This window comes from Thalassophryne amazonica, chromosome 6 (genome assembly GCF_902500255.1).
Source record: "Thalassophryne amazonica chromosome 6, fThaAma1.1, whole genome shotgun sequence".
Taxonomy (NCBI): domain Eukaryota; kingdom Metazoa; phylum Chordata; class Actinopteri; order Batrachoidiformes; family Batrachoididae; genus Thalassophryne; species Thalassophryne amazonica.
This window is the reverse complement of record NC_047108.1, coordinates 51,647,550-51,668,453: the sequence shown is the minus strand read 5'-3', so window position 1 is coordinate 51,668,453 and position 20,904 is coordinate 51,647,550. Positions and strand designations below refer to the sequence as shown.

Here is a 20,904-nt window from a genome sequence, read left to right as displayed (position 1 = left end):
AGGAGAATGTGGATATTAGAAAAGTTATCCTGCAGCGGTGGGAAGTTCTTCTAAGTTCTCCTGCAGCAGGAGAACGCAGCTCCCACATTCCACACTAGAGTCTTTGTGCGCTGTTCCACAGAAGTTATGAGGAATGGAAAAAAACGACTGTGTGAATTAAACAGCGGGCGATTCTCTTTTCTTGCCTGCAACAACAGTCCCGGTAGCCATAATTAACATCTCTTAAATCGCTAATACGCACCCTTGGAAACAGTGCAATGACCTAACTGCGTAATTTTTTTTCAGACATGCTGTTATAATGCTGCCGAGAAGTGAATATATAATATATTTTTGTTATTTTTGAAAAAAAAATTGATCTTTGGATGTATGAATCAATCTGTGGGAATTAAAATGAGTCGATTTTAAAATCAGCGAATCAATCTTTTCAATCCAGCACTACTCTAGATTGGGTAGTGTTTAAAAACAAAAGGTAGCTAACATTTTTTTTCAATGGTGGTAATAAAATGTGCAAAGTTTCTACAATAAGTTGCAATGGTGTGTGATTGCAGAATATTTTTAGAACCTTAGACATTAGACCTCAACAGTTTTTAGAACTCAACCCTTTTATTTCCTGTTCATTACATAATTTTTAATGTTAGTTTACTGTCTTAATGTATTTAGAAATTGTTTAGGTTCTTATCATATACACATTCTTATCATATACATAATAATAATAATATTATTGTTTTATTTTTACTTATATTTTGTTATTCGATTTTTAATTGGACCACAATGGAAATATGTGTTTTCATTTTCTTGTCATCAATACATTTTTAATGTATTTACAATTATATTATGTACTTACTAAATAAAATCACGCACTCACACTTTTAATATATAGATGATTTACTACCTCCTGCTGGATTTGCTTGTGAGTCCAGAATGTAAATGTAAATATCTGTGTCCATTGTTCACTGTTGTTCGCTAATATATGTAGCTTCTCTAAAAATATTAGTCCTATCAACAGGGTTCTCCCCAGACATTTTTAGTATAGTGGTGTTGTTGGCAATTATCACCCAAGGCAGCGTGCGTTGCAAGTCATTTTTACTGGTTTTAGATGCATTGAAAGCAAGAATAATAGACAAAAAATGACACTAATAATGTTCTTTTTTGCATGTTTCTAGCTTCTAAGTTAATAAAATAAATAACATTGAAGAGTTTAAAAACACATTGTTTGATGTACATAACATTTGCTCTCTCTCCTCTTTAAAAATGACACACTGAACCTTTAATCCAGTGAGACAGGCAGTTTTTCTGTCATGTTGACAGTTTTTTTTTTTTTTTTTTGACATTTCTGAGTGGGATTTTATATATATATATATATATATATATATATATATATATATATATATATATATATATATATATATATATATATATATATATATATATATATATATATATATATATATATATATATATATATATATACTGATTTGATTGTCAAATCAGAATCAAATTTATTGCAAAGTAAGTTCTCACAAGTAATTGATTACTTGTCATTGGTGTATAAATAATAATAAAATACTTCTGCAAGAAGTAAAGTAAATCTGCTCTTAAAAGATGAAATAAGATGAAATCCTGGATGGAAAAACTTTCTGAATCAGTTTATCACACTTTACGGTTTCACTGAAGCTGTGTAGTGAAGATGATCATTGATTAAAATTGCTTCGCTGCTTTATTTATTTATTTATTTATTTTTATTTTTTTAACAGCATGTAGCGTCTGCTGTTCACACTTTCTTCTCTCTCTTTCTCTCTGTCTCTGTCTTTGAGGCTTATTGGAGTAAACATGGAAACATGAAGGTAGAAGGAGCAGTGTTCTCTCACTGTGAGCTGCAGCGCTGTGGCTCTGCTCTGCTCTCTGCTGGCAGGGGAGGGGTGAGCAGGCAGCAGTCCGTTCAGCACAAACAGCCTGGCTGGATTAAAAAAAATATCTGACAGCACGGCACACTAAAACGGCGTTATCATAACAGTATATTTACACGACTCCATTGTTACATTGTCTGGGGAGAACCCTGTATCAATGTTTGGTTTTGGCGCCATTCATCCTTGACCCAAACAGCAAATATCAGCTCTCCCCAGTTTGTGCGTGGTTAAAATTGCACACACGCATGCTTGCCTTTTCTGCATTATGCTGTATGCAGGTGCTTTTAATTTGACAGACGGTGGTGGAAGACATTAAAATCACTACACATTTCCCTCATGGTGCCAACATAACACTTAACTCACTTATGGTAAGAGCAACATAACACTTATTTAAACTGATTGAACGGTAAAAATACAATAAATCAATAACACTAACAACACTGTTAAAATAACAAGAACCACAATAACATTTAAAACCCAAAACCCAAAATTCCCCTGGTGCATTGCAGCTCAACGTCCATTGTTTATTGGTCAGGTAAAATTGTGAATTTCTCCAAAAATATTTGTTATATCAACTTTCCATTTTTGCAGCGTTCATCGTTGACCCAAAATACATTAGCATTCCAAATGGCAATTGTCAGCTCTCCCCTGTTTTTTGTTTGATCAAAGCCATACATACACACACTGAGGCCACTTGGCTATTATTTTGGAGAAGTGTGACGCTGAGAACGCTGATGCTGGCTCACAGATCTGGCAATGTGCTCCTGACAGACTGTGTGATTTTGTGACCCTCTTCTAATCTCTACAAGGTTGTATTCCCTTTTTTTTTTTTATTTCTGTTTGACACTTTTAGTTTTAAGTGCGTCTGTTGTGAAAATTATTTAATTAAATTTCTCCTGTTGTGAATCGTAGGAGTGGTTAGCATTTCCCTAGCGGTTAGCTGCATTAGCTAGCTTGGCTTCCCCCCCCCCCCCCCCCCCTTCTTTTATTACCTCCGCCAAGGAGGTTATGTTTTCGGTCACGTTTGTTTGTTTGTCTGTCTGTCTGTCTGTCAGCAGGATAACTCAAAAAGTTTTGAACGGATTTTGATGAAATTTTGTGGAGTGGTTGGAAATGACGAGAGGAACAAGTGATTAAATTTTAGTGGTCATCCATATCACGATCCGGATCCCGATGCTAATGCGTTAGCATGTCTATGGCATTTTCAGTGTTAAAAGTTAGCATTAAGCAGTTGCAGCTGTCATCAGGTGCATTTGTTTTCAGATTGTAATATTTCTTAAATTTGTTTATATATTAATAATCTAATGATTATTATATACAATTTTAGAGAAAGAGACAAAAAGAAATAGATGACTGTGCCAAGGAGGGAATCTCTTTAGGGTCAGTGACCCTATGGCCTTGTTTAGAGAAGTGTTTCATAAATGTTAAAAAATTCATATATTTGCAGTTTAGTTGAATAATAAATTGAATTTTGTCTATTTGTTTTTGTCTATAAGCACATGCAATATCATTATCAGTGCTCAGAAGACAGTAGCTTCTGGGAAAGGTGCAAGTTGCAATAAACTGTGATGCCAAGCGCTAAGGATACATGCTATCCAGTCACAGCAGATTAAACTTTTTTTTACTACTGAGCAAACATCATTGTTAGACTTTTTTTAGGTTCAGTGATTCCACGGCGTGTAGATGTTATGGCGTCAGTGACCCCATGGCCTTGGCGGCGGTTTGCACTCTCTGAGTGCTTCTAGTTACTGTTTCTACCAGTCTAATACTTTTGTTAGTTTTTCAGTGTAACTGCTTTGAATTTTAGCTTATTACTTTACTCCTGTTTGAATCTTAGGAGTGGCTAGCATTTTCGTTAGCAGTTAGCTCACACTAGCTTGGCTATACTCTTGAATTTTTCTGGTGCACAAAGCAGACCTACTTTACACTTTACATAAATCCTGCGTGATGCTGGCAGATAGGGTGGCTCTTTCAGAGAGTTGTGTCCGTAAGCTGTTTTTAATTTATTTAATTTCATTCATTAATTTCATTTGTATAGTGCCAAATCACAGCAAAGTTATGTCAAGGTGCTTCACAATATAACTGTATAAAACTCGTAAATAGCACAGTAAAAGTCATCAAACATCAAGCAATAAAAATCAAACACTATAAAAATAATCGTAGTATTCCTTTGAAGTAATAACACTTGGAGCATTTACCACATGATGAGGCAGGCTGTTCAACAAACTTACTACTAAATATAAAATATTTTCTTGAGTCATATCTGCATATTTGCACCTCAAAAATGTGAGAGTGACCTCTGAAACATAAACTCTATTTTGGGGAAAAAAAAAAAATACAGCCTGAAAAAAAAAATATTTTTTATATATATATTTTGGGGGGGATTTTAGTCAGTCCAACAGCAACATGCAGAGATGTGTGCGATATCAGAAAGTTGCCGGCCACACTGCAGCAATTTCTGTTTTTCCCCAGGATTTCAAATAAATATTGGCTGGCATCAATCTTGAAGATCTAGATATTGTTCCAGAAGAAGCATGTTCTTATGCTGAACAACAAAACTCATTGTTAAGAACAAGTCACATATTATTTTGATATCACTGAGGTATCACATGGTCAATACGATGAAATATGCATCATTTATTTCAGTCCACGCAAATCATAGAAAGTATGAGAGGCATCATGAAGGACATGATTTATTGTAATATAGATACATATAGTACATAATGATAAAATTGTGTTTGACGTCATGAATAAATGCAGTAGACACTGAAATGCTTGTTAACGTTACTTATTTCAATTTATATTTTCTCAAAATGGCTTTGTGTCTGAAATGCAGGTCTATGTTTCCATTCCTAAAGATACAGTGAGGAAAATAAGTATTTGAACAATCTGCGATTTTGCAAGTTCTCCCACTTAGAAATCATGGAGGGGTCTGAAATTTTCATCTTAGGTGCATGTCCACTGTGAGAGACATGTGTAAAAAAAAAAAATAAAAAATCCAGAAATCACAATGTATGATTTTTTTTTTTTTTTTTTTTTTTTTTTAATAATTTATTTGTATGTTACTGCTGCAAATACCTAAGTATTTGAACACCTGCCAATCAGCAACAATTCTGGCTCACACAGACCTGTTAATTTTTCTTTAAGAAGCCCTCTTATTCTGCACCCTTTACCTGTATTAATTGCACCTGTTTGAATTTGTTACCTGTATAAAAGACACCTGTTCACACACCCAATCAATCACACTCCAACCTGTCCACCATAGTCAAGACCAAAGAGCTGTCTAAGGACACCAGGGACAAAACTGTAGACCTGCACAAGGCTGGGATGGACTACAGGACAACAGGCAAGCAGCTTGGAAAAAGACAACAACTGTTAAGATTATTTATTAGAAAGTGGAAGAAACCCAAGATGAATGTCAGTCTCCCTCGGTCTGGGATTCCATGCAAGAGAAAGCTCATAACTACACAGGAGGACCTGGTCAATGAACTGAAGAGAGCTGGGAACACAGTCACAAAGATTACATTAGTAACACATGATGCTGTCATGGTTTAAAATCTTGTAGGACAGCAAGGTCCCCCTACTCAAGCCAGCACATGTCCAGGCCCATTTGAAGTTCACCAGTGACCATCTGGATGATCCAGAGGAGGCATGGGAGAAGGTCATGTGGTCAGATGAGACCAGAATAGAGCTTTTTTGAATCAACTCCACTTACCATGTTTAGAGGATCACAACAACCCCAAAAACCCTATCCCAAACATCATACTCTGGGGGTGCTCTTTTGCAAAGGGGACAGGACGACTGTACCGTATTGAAGGGAGGATGGCTGGGGTCATGTATTGCGAGATTTTGGCAAACAACCTCCTTCCCTCAGTAAGAGCACTGAAGATGGGTCATGGCTGGGTCTTCCAGCATGACAATGACCCAAAACACACAGCCAGGGCAACTAAGGAGGGGCTCCGTAAGAAGCATTTCAAGGTCCTGGAGTGGCCTGGCCAGTCTCCAGACCTGAACTCAATAGAAAATCTTTGGAGGGAGCTGAAACTCCAAACCTGAAAGATCTAGAGAAGATCTGTATGGAGGAGTGGACCAAAATCCCTGCTGCAGTGTGTGCAAACCTGGTGGAAAAACTACAGGAAACGTTTGACCTCTGTAATTGCAAACAAAGGCTGCTCTACCAAATATTAACATTGATTTTCACAGGTGTTCAAATACTTATTTGCAGCAGTAACATACAAATAAATTATTAAAAAGTCATACATTGTGGTTTAGGGATTTTTTTTTTTTTTTTTTTTTTAGATTATGTCTCTCACCATGCACATGCACCTAAGATGGAAATTTCAGACCCCTCCATGATTTCTAAGTGGGAGAACTTGCAAAATCGCAGGGTGTTCAAATACTTATTTTCCTCACTGTACCACGTGGGAAGCGGTCCCAGGCCCTTCCTACTATGAGGCAACAGTACTAATCACTTGTATACAGAAAAATGTGTTTGTTACTAATAACGGTAATTATAATAACCATTTATGTAAGGCTGCCCCATGATTCAAAGCACTAAACAAAATAAACTCCAACAAAGAAAAATGGCAATAATAAACATTACACTACAACAGTGCACAAAAATCCCAAATTATACTCCAGAAAATCCATACTGGCATTATGCATGTTTTCCTTCATGACATTTCTTTGTGTTTCTCTTTAGACACATCCTTAAAGTGGCTGGCCGGCTGGACATGAGCCAATGCATCCGAGACAACAATGCTGTATATGGTCTGACAAAGGGGCTTGCTAAGGCCTGGGAACTCTATGGGTCAGAGAAGTATGTAACTTACATCTATCTATCTAGCCTCATGAGACAACCTACAGTAGTGTTCAGAATAATAGTAGTGCTATGTGAATAAAAAGATTAATCCAGGTTTTGAGTATATTTCTTATTGTTACATGGAAACGAGGTACCAGTAGATTCTCACAAATCCAACAAGACCAAGCATTCATGATATGCACACTCTTAAGGCTATGAAATTGGGCTATTAGTAAAAAAGTAGAAAAGGGGGTGTTCACAATAATAGTAGTGTGGCATTCAGTCAGTGAGTTCGTCGATTTTGTGGAACAAACAGGTGTGAATCAGGTGTCCCCTATTTAAGGATGAAGCCAGCACTTGAACATGCTTTTCTCTTTGAAAGCCTGAGGAAAATGGGAAGTTCAAGACATTGTTCAGAAGAACGGCGTAGTTTGATTAAAAAGTTGATTGGAGAGGGGAAAACGTATATGCAGGTGCAAAAAAATTATAGGCTGTTCATCTACAATGATCTCCAGTGCTTTAAAATGGACACAAAAAAAAAAGACGTGTGGAAGAAAATGGAAAACAACCATCAAAATGGATAGAAGAATAACCAGAATGGCAAAGGCTCACCCACTGATCAGCTCCAGGATGATCAAAGACAGTCTGGAGTTACCTGTAAGTGCTGTGACAGTTAGAAGATGCCTGTGTGAAGGTAATTTATTTGCAAGAATCCCCCGCACAGTCCCTCTGTTAAATAAAAGACGTGCAGAAGAGGTTACAATTTGCCAAAGAACACATCAACTGGCCTAAAGAGACATGGAGGAATATTTTCTGGACTGATGAGGGTAAAATTGATCTTTTTGGGTCCAAGGGCCGCAGACAGTTTGTGAGACAACCCCCAAACTCTGAATTCAAGCCACAGTTCATAGTGAAGACAGTGAAACATGGTGGTGCAAGCATCATGATATGGGCATGTTTCTTCTACTATGGTGTTGGGCCTATATATCGCATACCAGGTATCATGGATCAGTTTGGATATGTCACAATACTTGAAGAGGTTATGTTTCCTTGTGCTGAAGAGGACATGCCCTTGAAATGGGTGTTTCAACAAGACAATGACCCCAAGCACATGAGTAAACAAGCAGAATCTTGGTTCAAAACCAACAAAATTAATGTCTCGCAGATGTGAAGAAATCATGAAAAACTGTGGTTATACAACTAAATACTAGTTTAGTGATTCACAGGATTGCTAAAAAAAGCGGTTTCAACATAATAGTTTTGAGTTTGTAGCATCAACAGCAGATGCTACTGTTATTGTGAACACCCCCTTTTCTACTTTTTTCACTAATAGCCCAATTTCATAGGCTTAAGAGTGTGCATATCATGAATGCTTGGTCTTGTTGGATTTGTCAGAATCTACTGGTACCTTGTTTCTCATGTAACAATAAGAAATATACTCAAAACCTGGATTAATCTTTTTAGTCACATAGCACTACTATTATTCTGAACACTACTGTATATGAAGCATTGCTCTAAGGAAGTTGTTACTCACTGGCCCCTCTGCTAATATGTATAATGTCCTGTATCCTACTGCTGTGTTTGCCAGATAAATATAGTATATCCTGTGAAAATAACAATAAAACCTTACCTTACTCTTGTGTATCATTCAATCTTTCCTTGAAGAACTACTGTCCATTTTGTACCTGTAACATGATCAACTATGAAATTATTGCTGATTAGTGGTGTAATGGACCATCATTGATCTGTGATCCATACATATCAATTGTAACACTGGAGGTAAATACGATTTAGCACAGTGTTCTAAATGTCAGTATAATCCTTAAATGTTGTGTAACACATGATCCTTGTTGTTTCAGGGCATTCGTCATGTTTTTGGTGGAAGACATTTCAGTCAACATCTTCGATCAACGATGTGTTGAGAATGAATTGTGGAACAGGTATAGTGTGTTTGCTGAACAGCTATTTTGAAACAAGTGTGATCTCCCCCAACTAGAGCTGGGTATCGATTCAAATTTCAAGAATCGATTAATTTCTGAATCTTAATCAGAATTCATTATTTTGATTCGATCCGATCTCGATTTGGGTTGGTGTTATTAAAACCATTTTTTGAGTTGTTACCTGATTGTCTAGTTATGCAGCATATTAATAGGGGATTTTCATGTTTCTGAGTTTCTAATGCGGAAGTAAAAGTTAACTGTGCATCTGAACTTCCGGCCAGCTGTCAACAACGGCATAAGCCGCTTCACGGTGTCGCTGTTCTGTTCCGCTCTGCAATTTCAACGAACTAACACAGCTGTACCTCAGCTTTCACTCATTCCCAAGTGACAGAAGTCTCCAAAAGAAATGGGTGAGAGCTTAGAGCATGACAATCACTCTGCTCTGACTGTGGAGTAGCTGCTGTGTGAGGATGAAGTGGAGAACATGGCAGCTTCAGCTGCAATGACAGAACATTGCTACCGTTCAGCTCCTCAGCCAGGTAGGTTTAATTTCAACATATATATGTGTGTATGTACATTTATTATATCCTTTATTTAACCAGGCAAAAGCCTCTATCAGATTAAAAATCTATTTTTCAAGAGTGGCAGTACAATAACATGAATAAATAAACTACACAGCAAACATACAAAATGTATATTTTTGTATACACAAATACATATTCACATTTTCAATAAATAAAATAAAAATCACAACAGCCAGCATGGAATACAGGTACAGTTACTAAAATGTCATCATAAAAACATTTAAATGCATAAGTATTCTGTACTTTTGTGAGTGTGTGGCGTTAATATAAATTAACACTACTGACAAATGGGCTTAAGTTCAGAGCTAGAATTTAATCGGAAAATCTCAGTTTAATTGACATCTTAACATTTTGACAAACATTTCTAGTTTGACCACAGTGTGAAATTCTGCTCAATTAAAAGTAATAGTCTAACAATAGCAAGTAAAGGTAAATATTTAGCTGTAGAAAGCTTTCTCATTTTAATTTTTTCCTCTCATACAGGTGCACTGAATACTGCATATCCAGAGTTGGACAAAAATTAAACCACCCTTCAAGATGACAGGTGGGCATGACACAATATCAACAATTCAAATGGAAATTGCGACTGTTAGTATTAAGGTTTTAAAAATGTGCAGACAATCGTTACTGAAATAATATAAATTAATTAATTTTACTCCTAACCACAGCTCGGCAAGGAGATTCTCTGACAGCACTTGCCTGACTTCGAATCCTCGTGGAAGGAGCCATTCGCAGACTGAAGGAGTGTCGCATCTGGGAACACACTCTTCCTCTGGCCTTGTCGGGCACAGTCACCCATCTGTGGACCAACTGCTGTGTGATGACTGACTTCCAGGGATTTTTTGTCTTCATTCAAATATTACAGTGTGAATTCACCCCTAGAATGAAACCTCCGTCCTTTTGCACAACTCTTTACATGAATCATACAAATTGCAAATCTTCTTCAACCTATATTCAATTGAATACACCACAAAGACAAGATATTTAATGTTGCAACACGTTTCAAAAAAGCTCGGACAGTGTTATGTTTACCACTGTGTTACATCACCTTTCCTTCTAACAACACTCAATAAGTGTTTGGGAACTGAGGACACTAATTGTTGAAGCTTTGTAGGTGGAATTCTTTCCCATTCTTGCTTGATGTACGACTTCAGTTGTTCAACAGTCCGAGGTCTGCGTTGTCGTATTTTGCGCATCTTAATGCACCACACATTTTCAATGGGTGACAGGTCTGGACTGCAGGCAGGCCAGTCTCGTACCCGCACTCTTTTAATATGAACCCACGCTGTTGTAACACGTGCAGAATGTGACTTGGCATTGTCTTGCTGAAATAAGCAGGGACGTCCCTGAAAAAGACGTTGCTTGGATGGCAGCATGTGTTGCTCCAAAACCTGGATGTACCTTTCAGCATTGATGGTGCCATCATAGATGTGTAAGTTGCCCATGCCATGGGCACTAACACACCCACATACCATCGCAGATGTTGGCTTTTGAACTTTTTGCTGGTCACAATCTGGATGGTCTTTTTCCTCTTTTGTCCGGAGGACACAACGTCCATGATTTCCAAAAACAATTTGAAATGTGGACTCATCAGACCACAGCACACTTTTCCACTTTACGTCTGTCCATTTCAAATGAGCTCGGGCCCAGAGAAGGCAGCAGCATGTCTGGATGTTGTTGATGTATGGCTTTTGCTTTGCATTGTAGAGTATTAACTTGCACTTGTAGAGATGAACTGTGATAACTGACAATGGTTTTCTGAAGTGTTCCTGAGCCCATGTGGTAAGCTCCTTTACACAATATCGGTTTTTAATGCAGTGCCGGCTGAGGTATCGAAGGTCACGGGCATTCAGTGTTGGTTTTTGGCCTTGCTGCTTACATGTACAACCCCTGGCAAAAATTATGGAATCACCGGCCTCGGAGGATGTTCATTCTGTTTAATTTTGTAGAAAAAAAGCAGATCACAGACATGACACAAAACTAAAGTAATTTCAAATGGCAACTTTCTGGCTTTAAGAAACACTATAAGAAATCAAGAAAAAAAGATTGTGGCAGTCAGTCAGTAACGGTTACTTTTTTAGACCAAGCAGAGGAAAAAAATATGGAATCATTCAATTCTGAGGAAAAAATTATGGAATCACCCTGTAAATTTTCATCCCCAAAACTAACACCTGCATCAAATCACATCTGCTCGTTGACATTGACCCTATGTCATGACATTGACCCTATGTGTCTTTTTGCAAGGAATGTTTTCACAGTTTTTGCTCTATGGCAAGATGCATTAACATCTTGAAAAATGATTTCATCATCCCCAGACATCAGAAAAGTGTCCAAAATATCAACGTAGACTTGTGCATTTATCGATGATGTAATGACAGCCATCTCCCCAGTGCCTTTACCTGACATGCAGTCCCATATCATCAATGACTGTGGAAATTTACATGTTCTCTTCAGGCAGTCATCTTTATAAATCTCATTGGAACGGCGCCAAACAAAAGTTCCAGCATCATCACCTTGCCCAATGCAGATTCGAGATTCATCACTGAATATGACTTTCATCCAGTCATCCACAGTCCACGATTGCTCTTCCTTAGCCCATTGTAACCTTGTTTTTTTTCTGTTTAGGTGTTAATGATGGCTTTCCTTTAGCTTTTCTGTATGTAAATCCCATTTCCTTTAGGCGGTTTCGTACAGTTCGGTCACAGACGTTGACTCCAGTTTCCTCTCATTCGTTCCTCATTTGTTTTGTTGTGCATTTTCATATTTTGAGACATATTGCTTTAAGTTTTCTGTCTTGATGCTTTGATGTCTTCCTTGGTCTACCAGTATGTTTGCCTTTAACAACCTTCCCATGTTGTTTGTATTTGGTCCAGAGTTTAGACACGGCTGATGTGAACAACCAACATCTTTTGCAACATTGTGTGATGATTTACCCTCTTTTAAGAGTTTGATAATCCTCTCCTTTGTTTCAATTGACATCTCTTGCGTTGGAGCCATGATTCATGTCAGTCCACTTGGTGCAACAGCTCTCCAAGGTGTGATCACTCCTTTTTAGATGCAGACTAACGAGCAGATGTGATTTGATGCAGGTGTTAGTTTTGGGGATGAAAATTTACAGGGTGATTCCATAATTTATTCCTCAGAATTGAGTGAGTCCATATTTTTTTTTTTTTTTTCCTCTGCTTGGTCTAAAAAATGTACCTGTTACTAACTGCCACAATCTTTTTTTTTCTTGATTTCTTATAGTGTTTCTTAAAGCCAGAAAGTTGCCATTTGAAATGACTATTATGGACTGTAGATGATGGAATCCCTTGCAGATGAACATTGAGAAACATTGTTCTTAACCTTTTGGACTATTTTTTCATGCAGCTGTTCACAAAGTGGTGATTCTTGCCCCATATTTGCTTGTGAATGGCTGAGCCTTTTGGGGATGCTCCTTTTATACCCAATCATGGCACTCACCTGTTTCCAAACAGGTGTTCTTGATGCATTCATCAACTTTCCCAGTCTTTTGTTGCCCTGTCACCAACTTTTTTTTTTTTAAGTGTTGCAGGCATCCATTTCAAAATGAGCAAATATTTGCACAAAAACAGTGTTTATCAGTTTGAACATTAAATATCTTGTCTTTGTGGTGTATTCAATTGAATATAGGTTGAAGAGGATTTGCAAATCATTGTATTCTGTTTTTATTTACATTCTACACAACATCCCAACTTCACTGGAATTGGGGTTGTATATTGCATATGAGAAGAGTCACTCATTTGAGATGTAAAAATTTTGACATTTTTGAATGACACTAACATCTAGTAAACATTTAATAACTTGATAGCACATGTCTGAGTTTTTCTTATTATTATTTACAATTGGTAAGCTCCTAAATATACAGCTGAGAAGTGTAGGCCAATGTTTTATGGTTTGTAGTCATGTAGCTTTCTGCAGACACTGGTATGACCGGTGTGAACCTCGTGGCACAGGTCCGACCCTACAGTCCGGCATGGAGAGCTCAGACAGGCCACGCAGCACTGAGGAGATCAGTGGTTACAGTCTGAGGCTCTTCACTCCTTTACCAAGAGACAGTAATATGTCAGGGCGGGGTCCTGAAATAAATTGAGCAACATAAATAAGTGTTAAATTCACTGACCTTCCAAGCATCTCTTGCAACTTGTTTTGATTTTTTGATTCTAACGTCAACAGTCATTCTGGAAAACTGCTGACTTCAATGTTTTATTTGCTACATTGATGTGAACAATAAGTGGCAATATACAGCAATCTACATTATTATGCACTAACCAACAGTTTAATAACGTCATCACCTGTGTGCGTTTGATAGTGTTGATTTGCAGACACTCCTGGCTGCTGGCTTTGGTCTCCTCATGGCCACGTCCTGAATTTGCTCTGTATGAATCCCCTGGGAATGATTTTAACAAGCAGACATGAGTGGAATAGTGTCCTGCTTCATTGTAACAAGTCAGCATCATTTTATTTACCTGGGCCTGCACACAATTTTTTTTTTTTTTTTTTTTTTTTTTTTTTTTATAAACCAGTTGAGTAATTTGCTAATTTTTTTTAACATCCCTGTCAATGATGTTGGACACTGATTAAACAAACAAACCAGTAATTAATGCATCAAACAGAGATATGCATGTACTGTCGAAACACTTGTACTGTACTATGGATTGTTGATTCGAGTAAGCGAGACTGTCTTAGCTAGCGCTAACTGTGACTAACAGAGTTCATTACAGAACAGGCTACACACAGGCTATAAAGTAAGTCAACTCATTCTTATTTTTAAAAAGTGGATAAATGGTTTAGTTAGGTTTTACCCTCGACTGCAAACATTCTAACGTTAACAGTTTTTATATCGGCGCTGATGCTAAGATGGATAAACTACTAACCTTCATAGTTGTAGATGAAGTGGCCAAAAATAAACTATGTCTCTAATCCAGTTTGGAGCAACGTGTGCGAGTGTCTGTTAATCCGTACACACCTTAAAACTTCACTCTTGAAAGATTTTCTGTGGAGCTTTGACTCACCATTGCACTGGAAGTTTCAATGCACAGTAAACTCTGTTAGCTGTAGATGCGTGAAAATCCCCTATATTACTTCACAAAATTTGGCCCTCAAAATGCAGGCAATAGTGTTTCATAAAGTTATAAATTTAAAAATTTTCAAGGGGGAAAATAGCTCCGTCTCCCCTACAAAACTCACGCCTGTAGAGCTCGCCGCGAGGCACACTGTTGGGAAATGTGGCTATGGGACAAGTTCTCACACAGTCCATCCCAGAGAACCTTAGTGCGCTATTCCACGGAAATGGAATCTTATGAGGAAGGGGGGGGGAAAAAAAAAGTACTGTGTGAAATATAAACGGCAGACTTTTCTTGCCCATAACAGATTCCCAGTAGTCATTATTTTGAGTCATGAGATTGAGACAAGTGTACTCTTGTGCACGCCAGAGTGCATGCAAGTGCGTGGATCAAAGTTGTTCAAGTGTCAGGACACCTTTAGGATGATATTCAATGTCCTCAGTAGGGACGTCCCGAGCCTATCACATGATTGGAAATCAGGCCCAATCGTGGTTTCAGACTTGATCGAAATCGGATGTTGCATCCCGATCAGGAATCCGATATAGATTTTATCTTCATTATTTTGATCAGCGCTATTTCAAACTCATTATTGCAGATTAATGGGCCTTTCACGTGTCGGAAGCATCAGAGGCGTCAAGAATCGGTCTAAAAAGCATTATTTTCAATGAGACGCGTTGCTTTTTAGAGGCGTCAGAAGCGTTGCATCAAAAGCCGAGCTAAAGCGACACTTCTGACGGGAGCGCGTGTTGCCGCTTGTCGGCAGGCTGACGCGGTCAAAGTTCAACCAATTTTATTTATTTATTTATTTTTTTTTAATTGAACAAAAGAAGAAACACAAGTTCAACTCAATCAAATCAATTTCATTTATATAGCGCCAAATCACAACAAACAGTTGCCCCAAGGCGCTTCATATTGCAAGGCAAAGCCATACAATAATCACAGAAAAACCCCAACTGTCAAAACGACCCCCTGTGAGCAAGCACTTGGCGACAAACGTCTACATTCCATTTGGGTCATTGTTTTGTCCTCTTTTGCAAGTCCTCCACCCAGACTGCAGGTGGACTCCTGTGAAACTGTGAAAGTTTAACCCAATTTAGACCTTGAACACCAAGCATATGTCACTGTGTGGTAATACAGCTGAGTCTGTAGAGAATCTTACAAGTACTATATGGTCAGAGTTCATAGGACTCTTCTGTAGTCTCTGCAGGATTATCCAGTGCCTTCCCATGAGAACATGATTCATCTACTTGGCTACACTACCGGTATTGAAGTATCATGTCTAGCAGTCTTGCGCCAGATGTTGAGACCCAGGTTCCAGTAACGTTTAGCCCCAACTTTTTGCAAGGTCAAGGAACCATTGGAATCTGAATTGTCACATCAGTAGGGACTAATTCAGTCATTCTAACTACCTTTGATTACACTGAAATTGCCTGTGACCACGTTACCTATGGGGTACTCATCATTCACAAAGTGAACCTGCTATTAAATTGCTCCCTCATCAAGATATCATTCAACACAGTTGGAGAGTACAATGAGGCAACATTTATGACAACTAAAGAGTGCAAAAGTCTGAGCCTCATAATATGGTCATTGATGGGGTTGATATCTGACATCTTCAGAAGGAGCTGGTCCACCACAACAACTGCCATTATGACTGTATGCCAAACACTCATGCAACCTGAATAAAGTAGGTGTATCCTCCCATCAATATCTGGCCACAACCAGGTCTGTGTACCATTGAGGTCACTTCTGCTGCAATGTGGAGCTTTCCAAGCTTCCTCGACAGTGATGGAAGATGGTCATTTTTTTTTAAGAGACCTGATGTACCAGTTGCCCACCTACATGAGGGACATCAAGTTTGGACTTGGGTGTCACTGTCCAGTGGACAATTCCTTCATACCACAACCAGTCATGTCCCCACTCAGACATGATCTTTGGTGCTGTCAGGTAGTTTCTTGTTTTTCATTATAGTTACTCCCACAGACCACAAAAAAAAAAAAACTTAAAGTCTGGAAAGGTTTTATAATCACTAGAATGCTGCTCCAACTACCATTCCTCAAAAAGGGCTATCTGCCGACTGGAGGACCTCTTACAATCCCAGAGGAAGTTTATCATTGTGCCGAAGACTGGGGGTGGGGGGAGATGTATTGTCATGTTCATTATGCCACTGGCTTTGTACTCACCACACAGTACCAGAAATCAGATTGATTGATTGATTAACTCAAAATTTTCTAGATATGTTTGGGCAGATTGACTTTTTGGGCTTAATCAAATGTTCAGCATTATTGCTGTGGTGACCATGCAGCTGCTCTGCTTTATATGAGCATGATACCATCAGATTTCATAAGCTAAGTAGAGGAGGTCCTGATTAATACTTGGATGGGAGGCCTGTTTCCCCAGATAAAACTGGGCTTGTGCTAGGAAGGGCATCCAGTGTAAAAATGTCTGGCATTCTGGTGTAAAACTGCCAAATGCTAATGCGGATCTATACTGGCTCCCCTGTGATGATGCCAAACAGCAACAGGGCTCTCCAAAGAAATTTAGAGCATGATGACTTTTGGCTGTAGTGGGTGCTTTCCTGGCCAAACACAATTCGCCAGGCTTCATACTCTCCTGATATGGCTCTCTGGTTTTTGGTTGCTCAAGTGACCTGATTTTGAGTTGTGAGAACACATCATGTGGAATGCGATGGTCCAGCTCGACACCCTTCCAAAGAGGACTTCCAAAAATGCTTCCGTCAATGGCAGAACTGCATGGAGAAGTGTGTAAGAGTGAGTAGGGAGCCTGACGAGTCACAGTATAGGAGTTTAGTGTTTGGCCAGGAAAGCCTGATTCAGCTGAGCAGAATGAGCGGCCGCAGGACTTCCAGGTGCAGTTGCTTTTGCACCGCTGACACTCTCAGCATGCCAAAATCCTGCATCAAAATGGAATGCACTAAACCTGGGCTAATTCCCACATCCTCCACAAGTTCTTGTATGGTGACGCGAAGGTCATCCATGACCAAAATCCATATTTTGTCAGTCACTTCGTCATTTTGGCTTGTGGATGGCTTCAAGTCATTCTGTCATGTCTGCAAATGAAAAACTGACAAGTGCTCAGGACTCGTTTTGTGTCAATTATTTCAAAATTCAACTCCCTGTAAATTAATTTAGTTTTGCTTTTCAGCTTATAACTGGTATTTAAGAAACAGGCTTATTTTATTAAAGACTCTTCATAATCTGACTGAGCAAGCTGTTTCTTGTCAATGTGTTTTCAGAAACATCCCATCAGTAAGAAGGACATTTGATGATGTCTGTAGAACTGGATCCCTCGATCAGGACAAAAGACTATTTGTGTAAGTCTTTTTTTTTTATGGAATGTAAATTTATGCATCATAAACTTTCATAAACACATTAAATATGTCATACAAGCAGTGTAGGACTGTAGCTTTGGAATGAATGCACAGATGTTTGCTCATTTTTTGTTTTAATTGATTTTCTTTTTATTCACTTCTCTTTGTTGCTTTGTTTTTTCCGAATTTAACGGGTCATCTCGAAACAGGGTGAGTCCTACACTGTTGACCCTAAGTAAATTCTCCCCAACAAATTGAAAAGTAAATTTCAGATCCACTGTGCTGGAGTACAGAACTGAAACTAAAACCAGCCACTCACAATATGATGATATAATTTGAATGTGAGTTTTGCCACCATCATACATGTGCACAGCACCGGCATAATGAGTGTGTGTCGGCGAGATCAAACCACAATGTAGCATTTTGATCATGTTTAAATTTTCTATGATGAACCAAGACTGAATTTCCCATGGTGCATCGCCACGTGCACTGTGTTCCATTACATAGATGTTATTTCAGTCAGAGACACACAGAGGGCCGTACAGGTGTGTTCACATGCACACAGACATACAGTTTCACTTGCAAAACAGGAGCAACCAAAGTAAAAATTTGAAGCACTCACCTGTGGCTAAAGTCCATCAAATTTCCTTCAAGACTGTGTGAGGAGGAAGAGATGTTTGTTTCTGTTTGTAAACCACAAATAAGAACAGCTGAAAGAATACAAATATAGTTTGACAGCTTTGAAACACTCTATATTCATGGTGTGCCTGCAGTGGCCAGATATGGGGAAAATGGAAAAAGTATTGCTGAAATCTTATTGTATGCACCTGTTATATATTTTCCATGATTTGATTTAATTTATGTTCATTGAGTAAATACTGAAATAATTGTTGCTGCTCATGTTGTGCACATGATGCACCTTGATTTCTGTGAAAGCATCTATTCTGTGCTCAATAAATTTACATTTACTTTTATCATTATCCACACACCCAGTAAAGCCTCTGACACAGGATGTTATTTTATATATCAGCCTGTATGTGCACTGGGTAATATGGCAGATGGTTACCTTATGTGCACGAACCACTCAAATCTCTGAAAAATTATCTTATTATTTTTCTTATAACAGAGCTCTGAATATGCCACAGATGTGAGAATCTGTGCATGCTGTGCACACTGCACAGGTCCTGCTAGTCTTTTTCTGCATGAATAGATTTGCAAAAATATATTTCTGCATTACATTTATGTTACCACATTAAATTTATGAAGCACAAGCACATCATATTGTTGTGTAGTGAGTGGCCGGCTTTAGTAACTAATAATAAATATATAAAGTGTATCAGCTGGGTTTCCATTATAGATCTGCACAAAAGTTCAGCAATATTTGTAGAATTTCAACAAAACACGACGAAATAGCAGTGTTTCTATTGAGTGATGGAATACGACTGCTGGGTTTTGTCCTCTCGTGATAACTGTCATTCCACTGAGGTTCTTGGAGAACTGTAATTGTAGTAGACATAGCGATGATGGCTAACCCTCCTAAGTATTGCCATTTTCTTCTTTTTTTAAAAAAATCCAACACTGGCAGAACTTTATCTTTTAGGTTTACAAGCTGTCATTACTCCATCCACACCTACCACATTTGAATTTTAGAATGTTATGTGATTCTTTCTGGTACACCACGTGACCTCTGACGGCAGAAAAAAAACATTTCCATACAAGTTTGTGTAATATGGCTTTTTTTGAATCACCTGAAAAACCTTTTATATTTTAGAGAGTTTTAGAAATACAGTGGTCCCTCGCATATCACGGGAGTTACGTTCTAAAAATAACCCACGATAAGCGAAATCTGCAAAGTAGTCAGCGCTATTTTTTTTACAATTATTATAGACGTTTTAAGGCTGTAAAACCCCTCACTACACACTTTATACACTTTTCTCAAACAGGTATTAACATTTTCTTACTTTTCTCTCCTGTGTAAACACTGTTTTTTTTTCTCTTTTTTTTTTTTTTTTCTTCTGGGTGAAAAGATTATAAACAGACACACGCAGAACACTCCCTTCGCTCACTGCCTCCGGAGGTACGGATGAGGGACCCGCAAAGAATCCAAGTCCTCTCTCGGTGGCCACGGAGCTCTGCGGCTGCAGTCAACATCCGCATCAAAACGGCGAGCGTAGTCTCTGGACCTGTTGCCAGATTTGGTGCAGCTCCACACAGCAGACAGGAGGTGTGAGTGGCCCGCTGCTGCGTTTACCGAGCCCGCAGAAAGCGCATCGGAGGCAGTGAGAGCAGTCGCGGTGATGCCGACCAGTGCCGCGACCGGCCCGCCTGATAAGGATGCAGAACACAATGCGTTGTTAAAAAAAAAAAACAAAGCATGCAAAATTGCACTAAAAAAAATCCGTGAAACTGCGAGGCCGCGAAAGGTGAACCGTGTTATAGCGAGGGACCACTGTACACATTTCCATTTAGCATATTTCTAATTCGCTATTTCAAATTTCAAAGTTTGGACAGTAATGGAAACCTGCCTCTTATATCAATGTTTCTGATTGCACTGTAGCACTAACGCCAGTTTCCCATTGACAATTTTTGACACCCGATGATGTACAGTTTTGGGGGGGTAATCAGATACCAAGTGAGTCAGAATTTGTGTTTTTTTTTTTTTTTTTTTTGGCTACTGAGTTATTTTTTATGTCAGGTTGCAGTTAAAAGCTGAAAATAAATGGAGAGCAAATTGTTTTCTGTTTTGGAGCAGAGTAATTTCATTCACCAGACCAGGCAGTGATAGTGTGCATCAGTATTCAATGGCTGTGTGTGAGGGAATGGAGTAGCGTCTCCGTGTGGCAGGTGGCGTTTCTGTGAGGTGGGCAGCGTCTCCGTGAGGCACGCAGCCTATGTGAGGATGCCCAGAAGCTCCTGTGTACAACACTGTGAAACACAACTTTGGAATTCTGTTGTAATTAATTGGGCCCAACTTCCTCATTTTTTAATCATGAAGGCGATCGGGGCCAAACATCTGCAGTGGGAGACTGACTTAAGTGAGACTTCTCAGAAGATGTGATTTCTTGTGAAGTAATGTGACTGTCTTTTCAGTGATGGCCAAGAGGTTGCAGTGGTCTACTTCAGATATGGCTACATGCCTCAGAACTACACTTCTGAAGAGGTTTATTTTTTTTCCTTTATTTGTCTTTAAAATGAAAACCTCAGTGTCAACTGGCAGAAGAGAATGAAGGTTATGTACATGTTTACAGATGCTAAAA

The 20,904-nt window shown here is 38.6% G+C and overlaps 1 protein-coding gene across 2 annotated transcripts in view; it reads left to right on the top strand.

Annotated features, from left to right (window-relative positions):
- gss (glutathione synthetase) overlaps positions 1–20,904 on the top strand; it is an 81,795-nt gene that overhangs the window by 25,889 nt on the left and 35,002 nt on the right. For both annotated transcript variants that reach the window (XM_034172169.1, XM_034172168.1), the window contains exons 6-9: positions 6,610–6,726; positions 8,568–8,648; positions 17,573–17,650; positions 20,738–20,807. In XM_034172169.1, the coding sequence (XP_034028060.1) occupies positions 6,610–6,726; positions 8,568–8,648; positions 17,573–17,650; positions 20,738–20,807 (346 nt within the window). The remainder of the gene's footprint in view (positions 1–6,609; positions 6,727–8,567; positions 8,649–17,572; positions 17,651–20,737; positions 20,808–20,904) is intronic.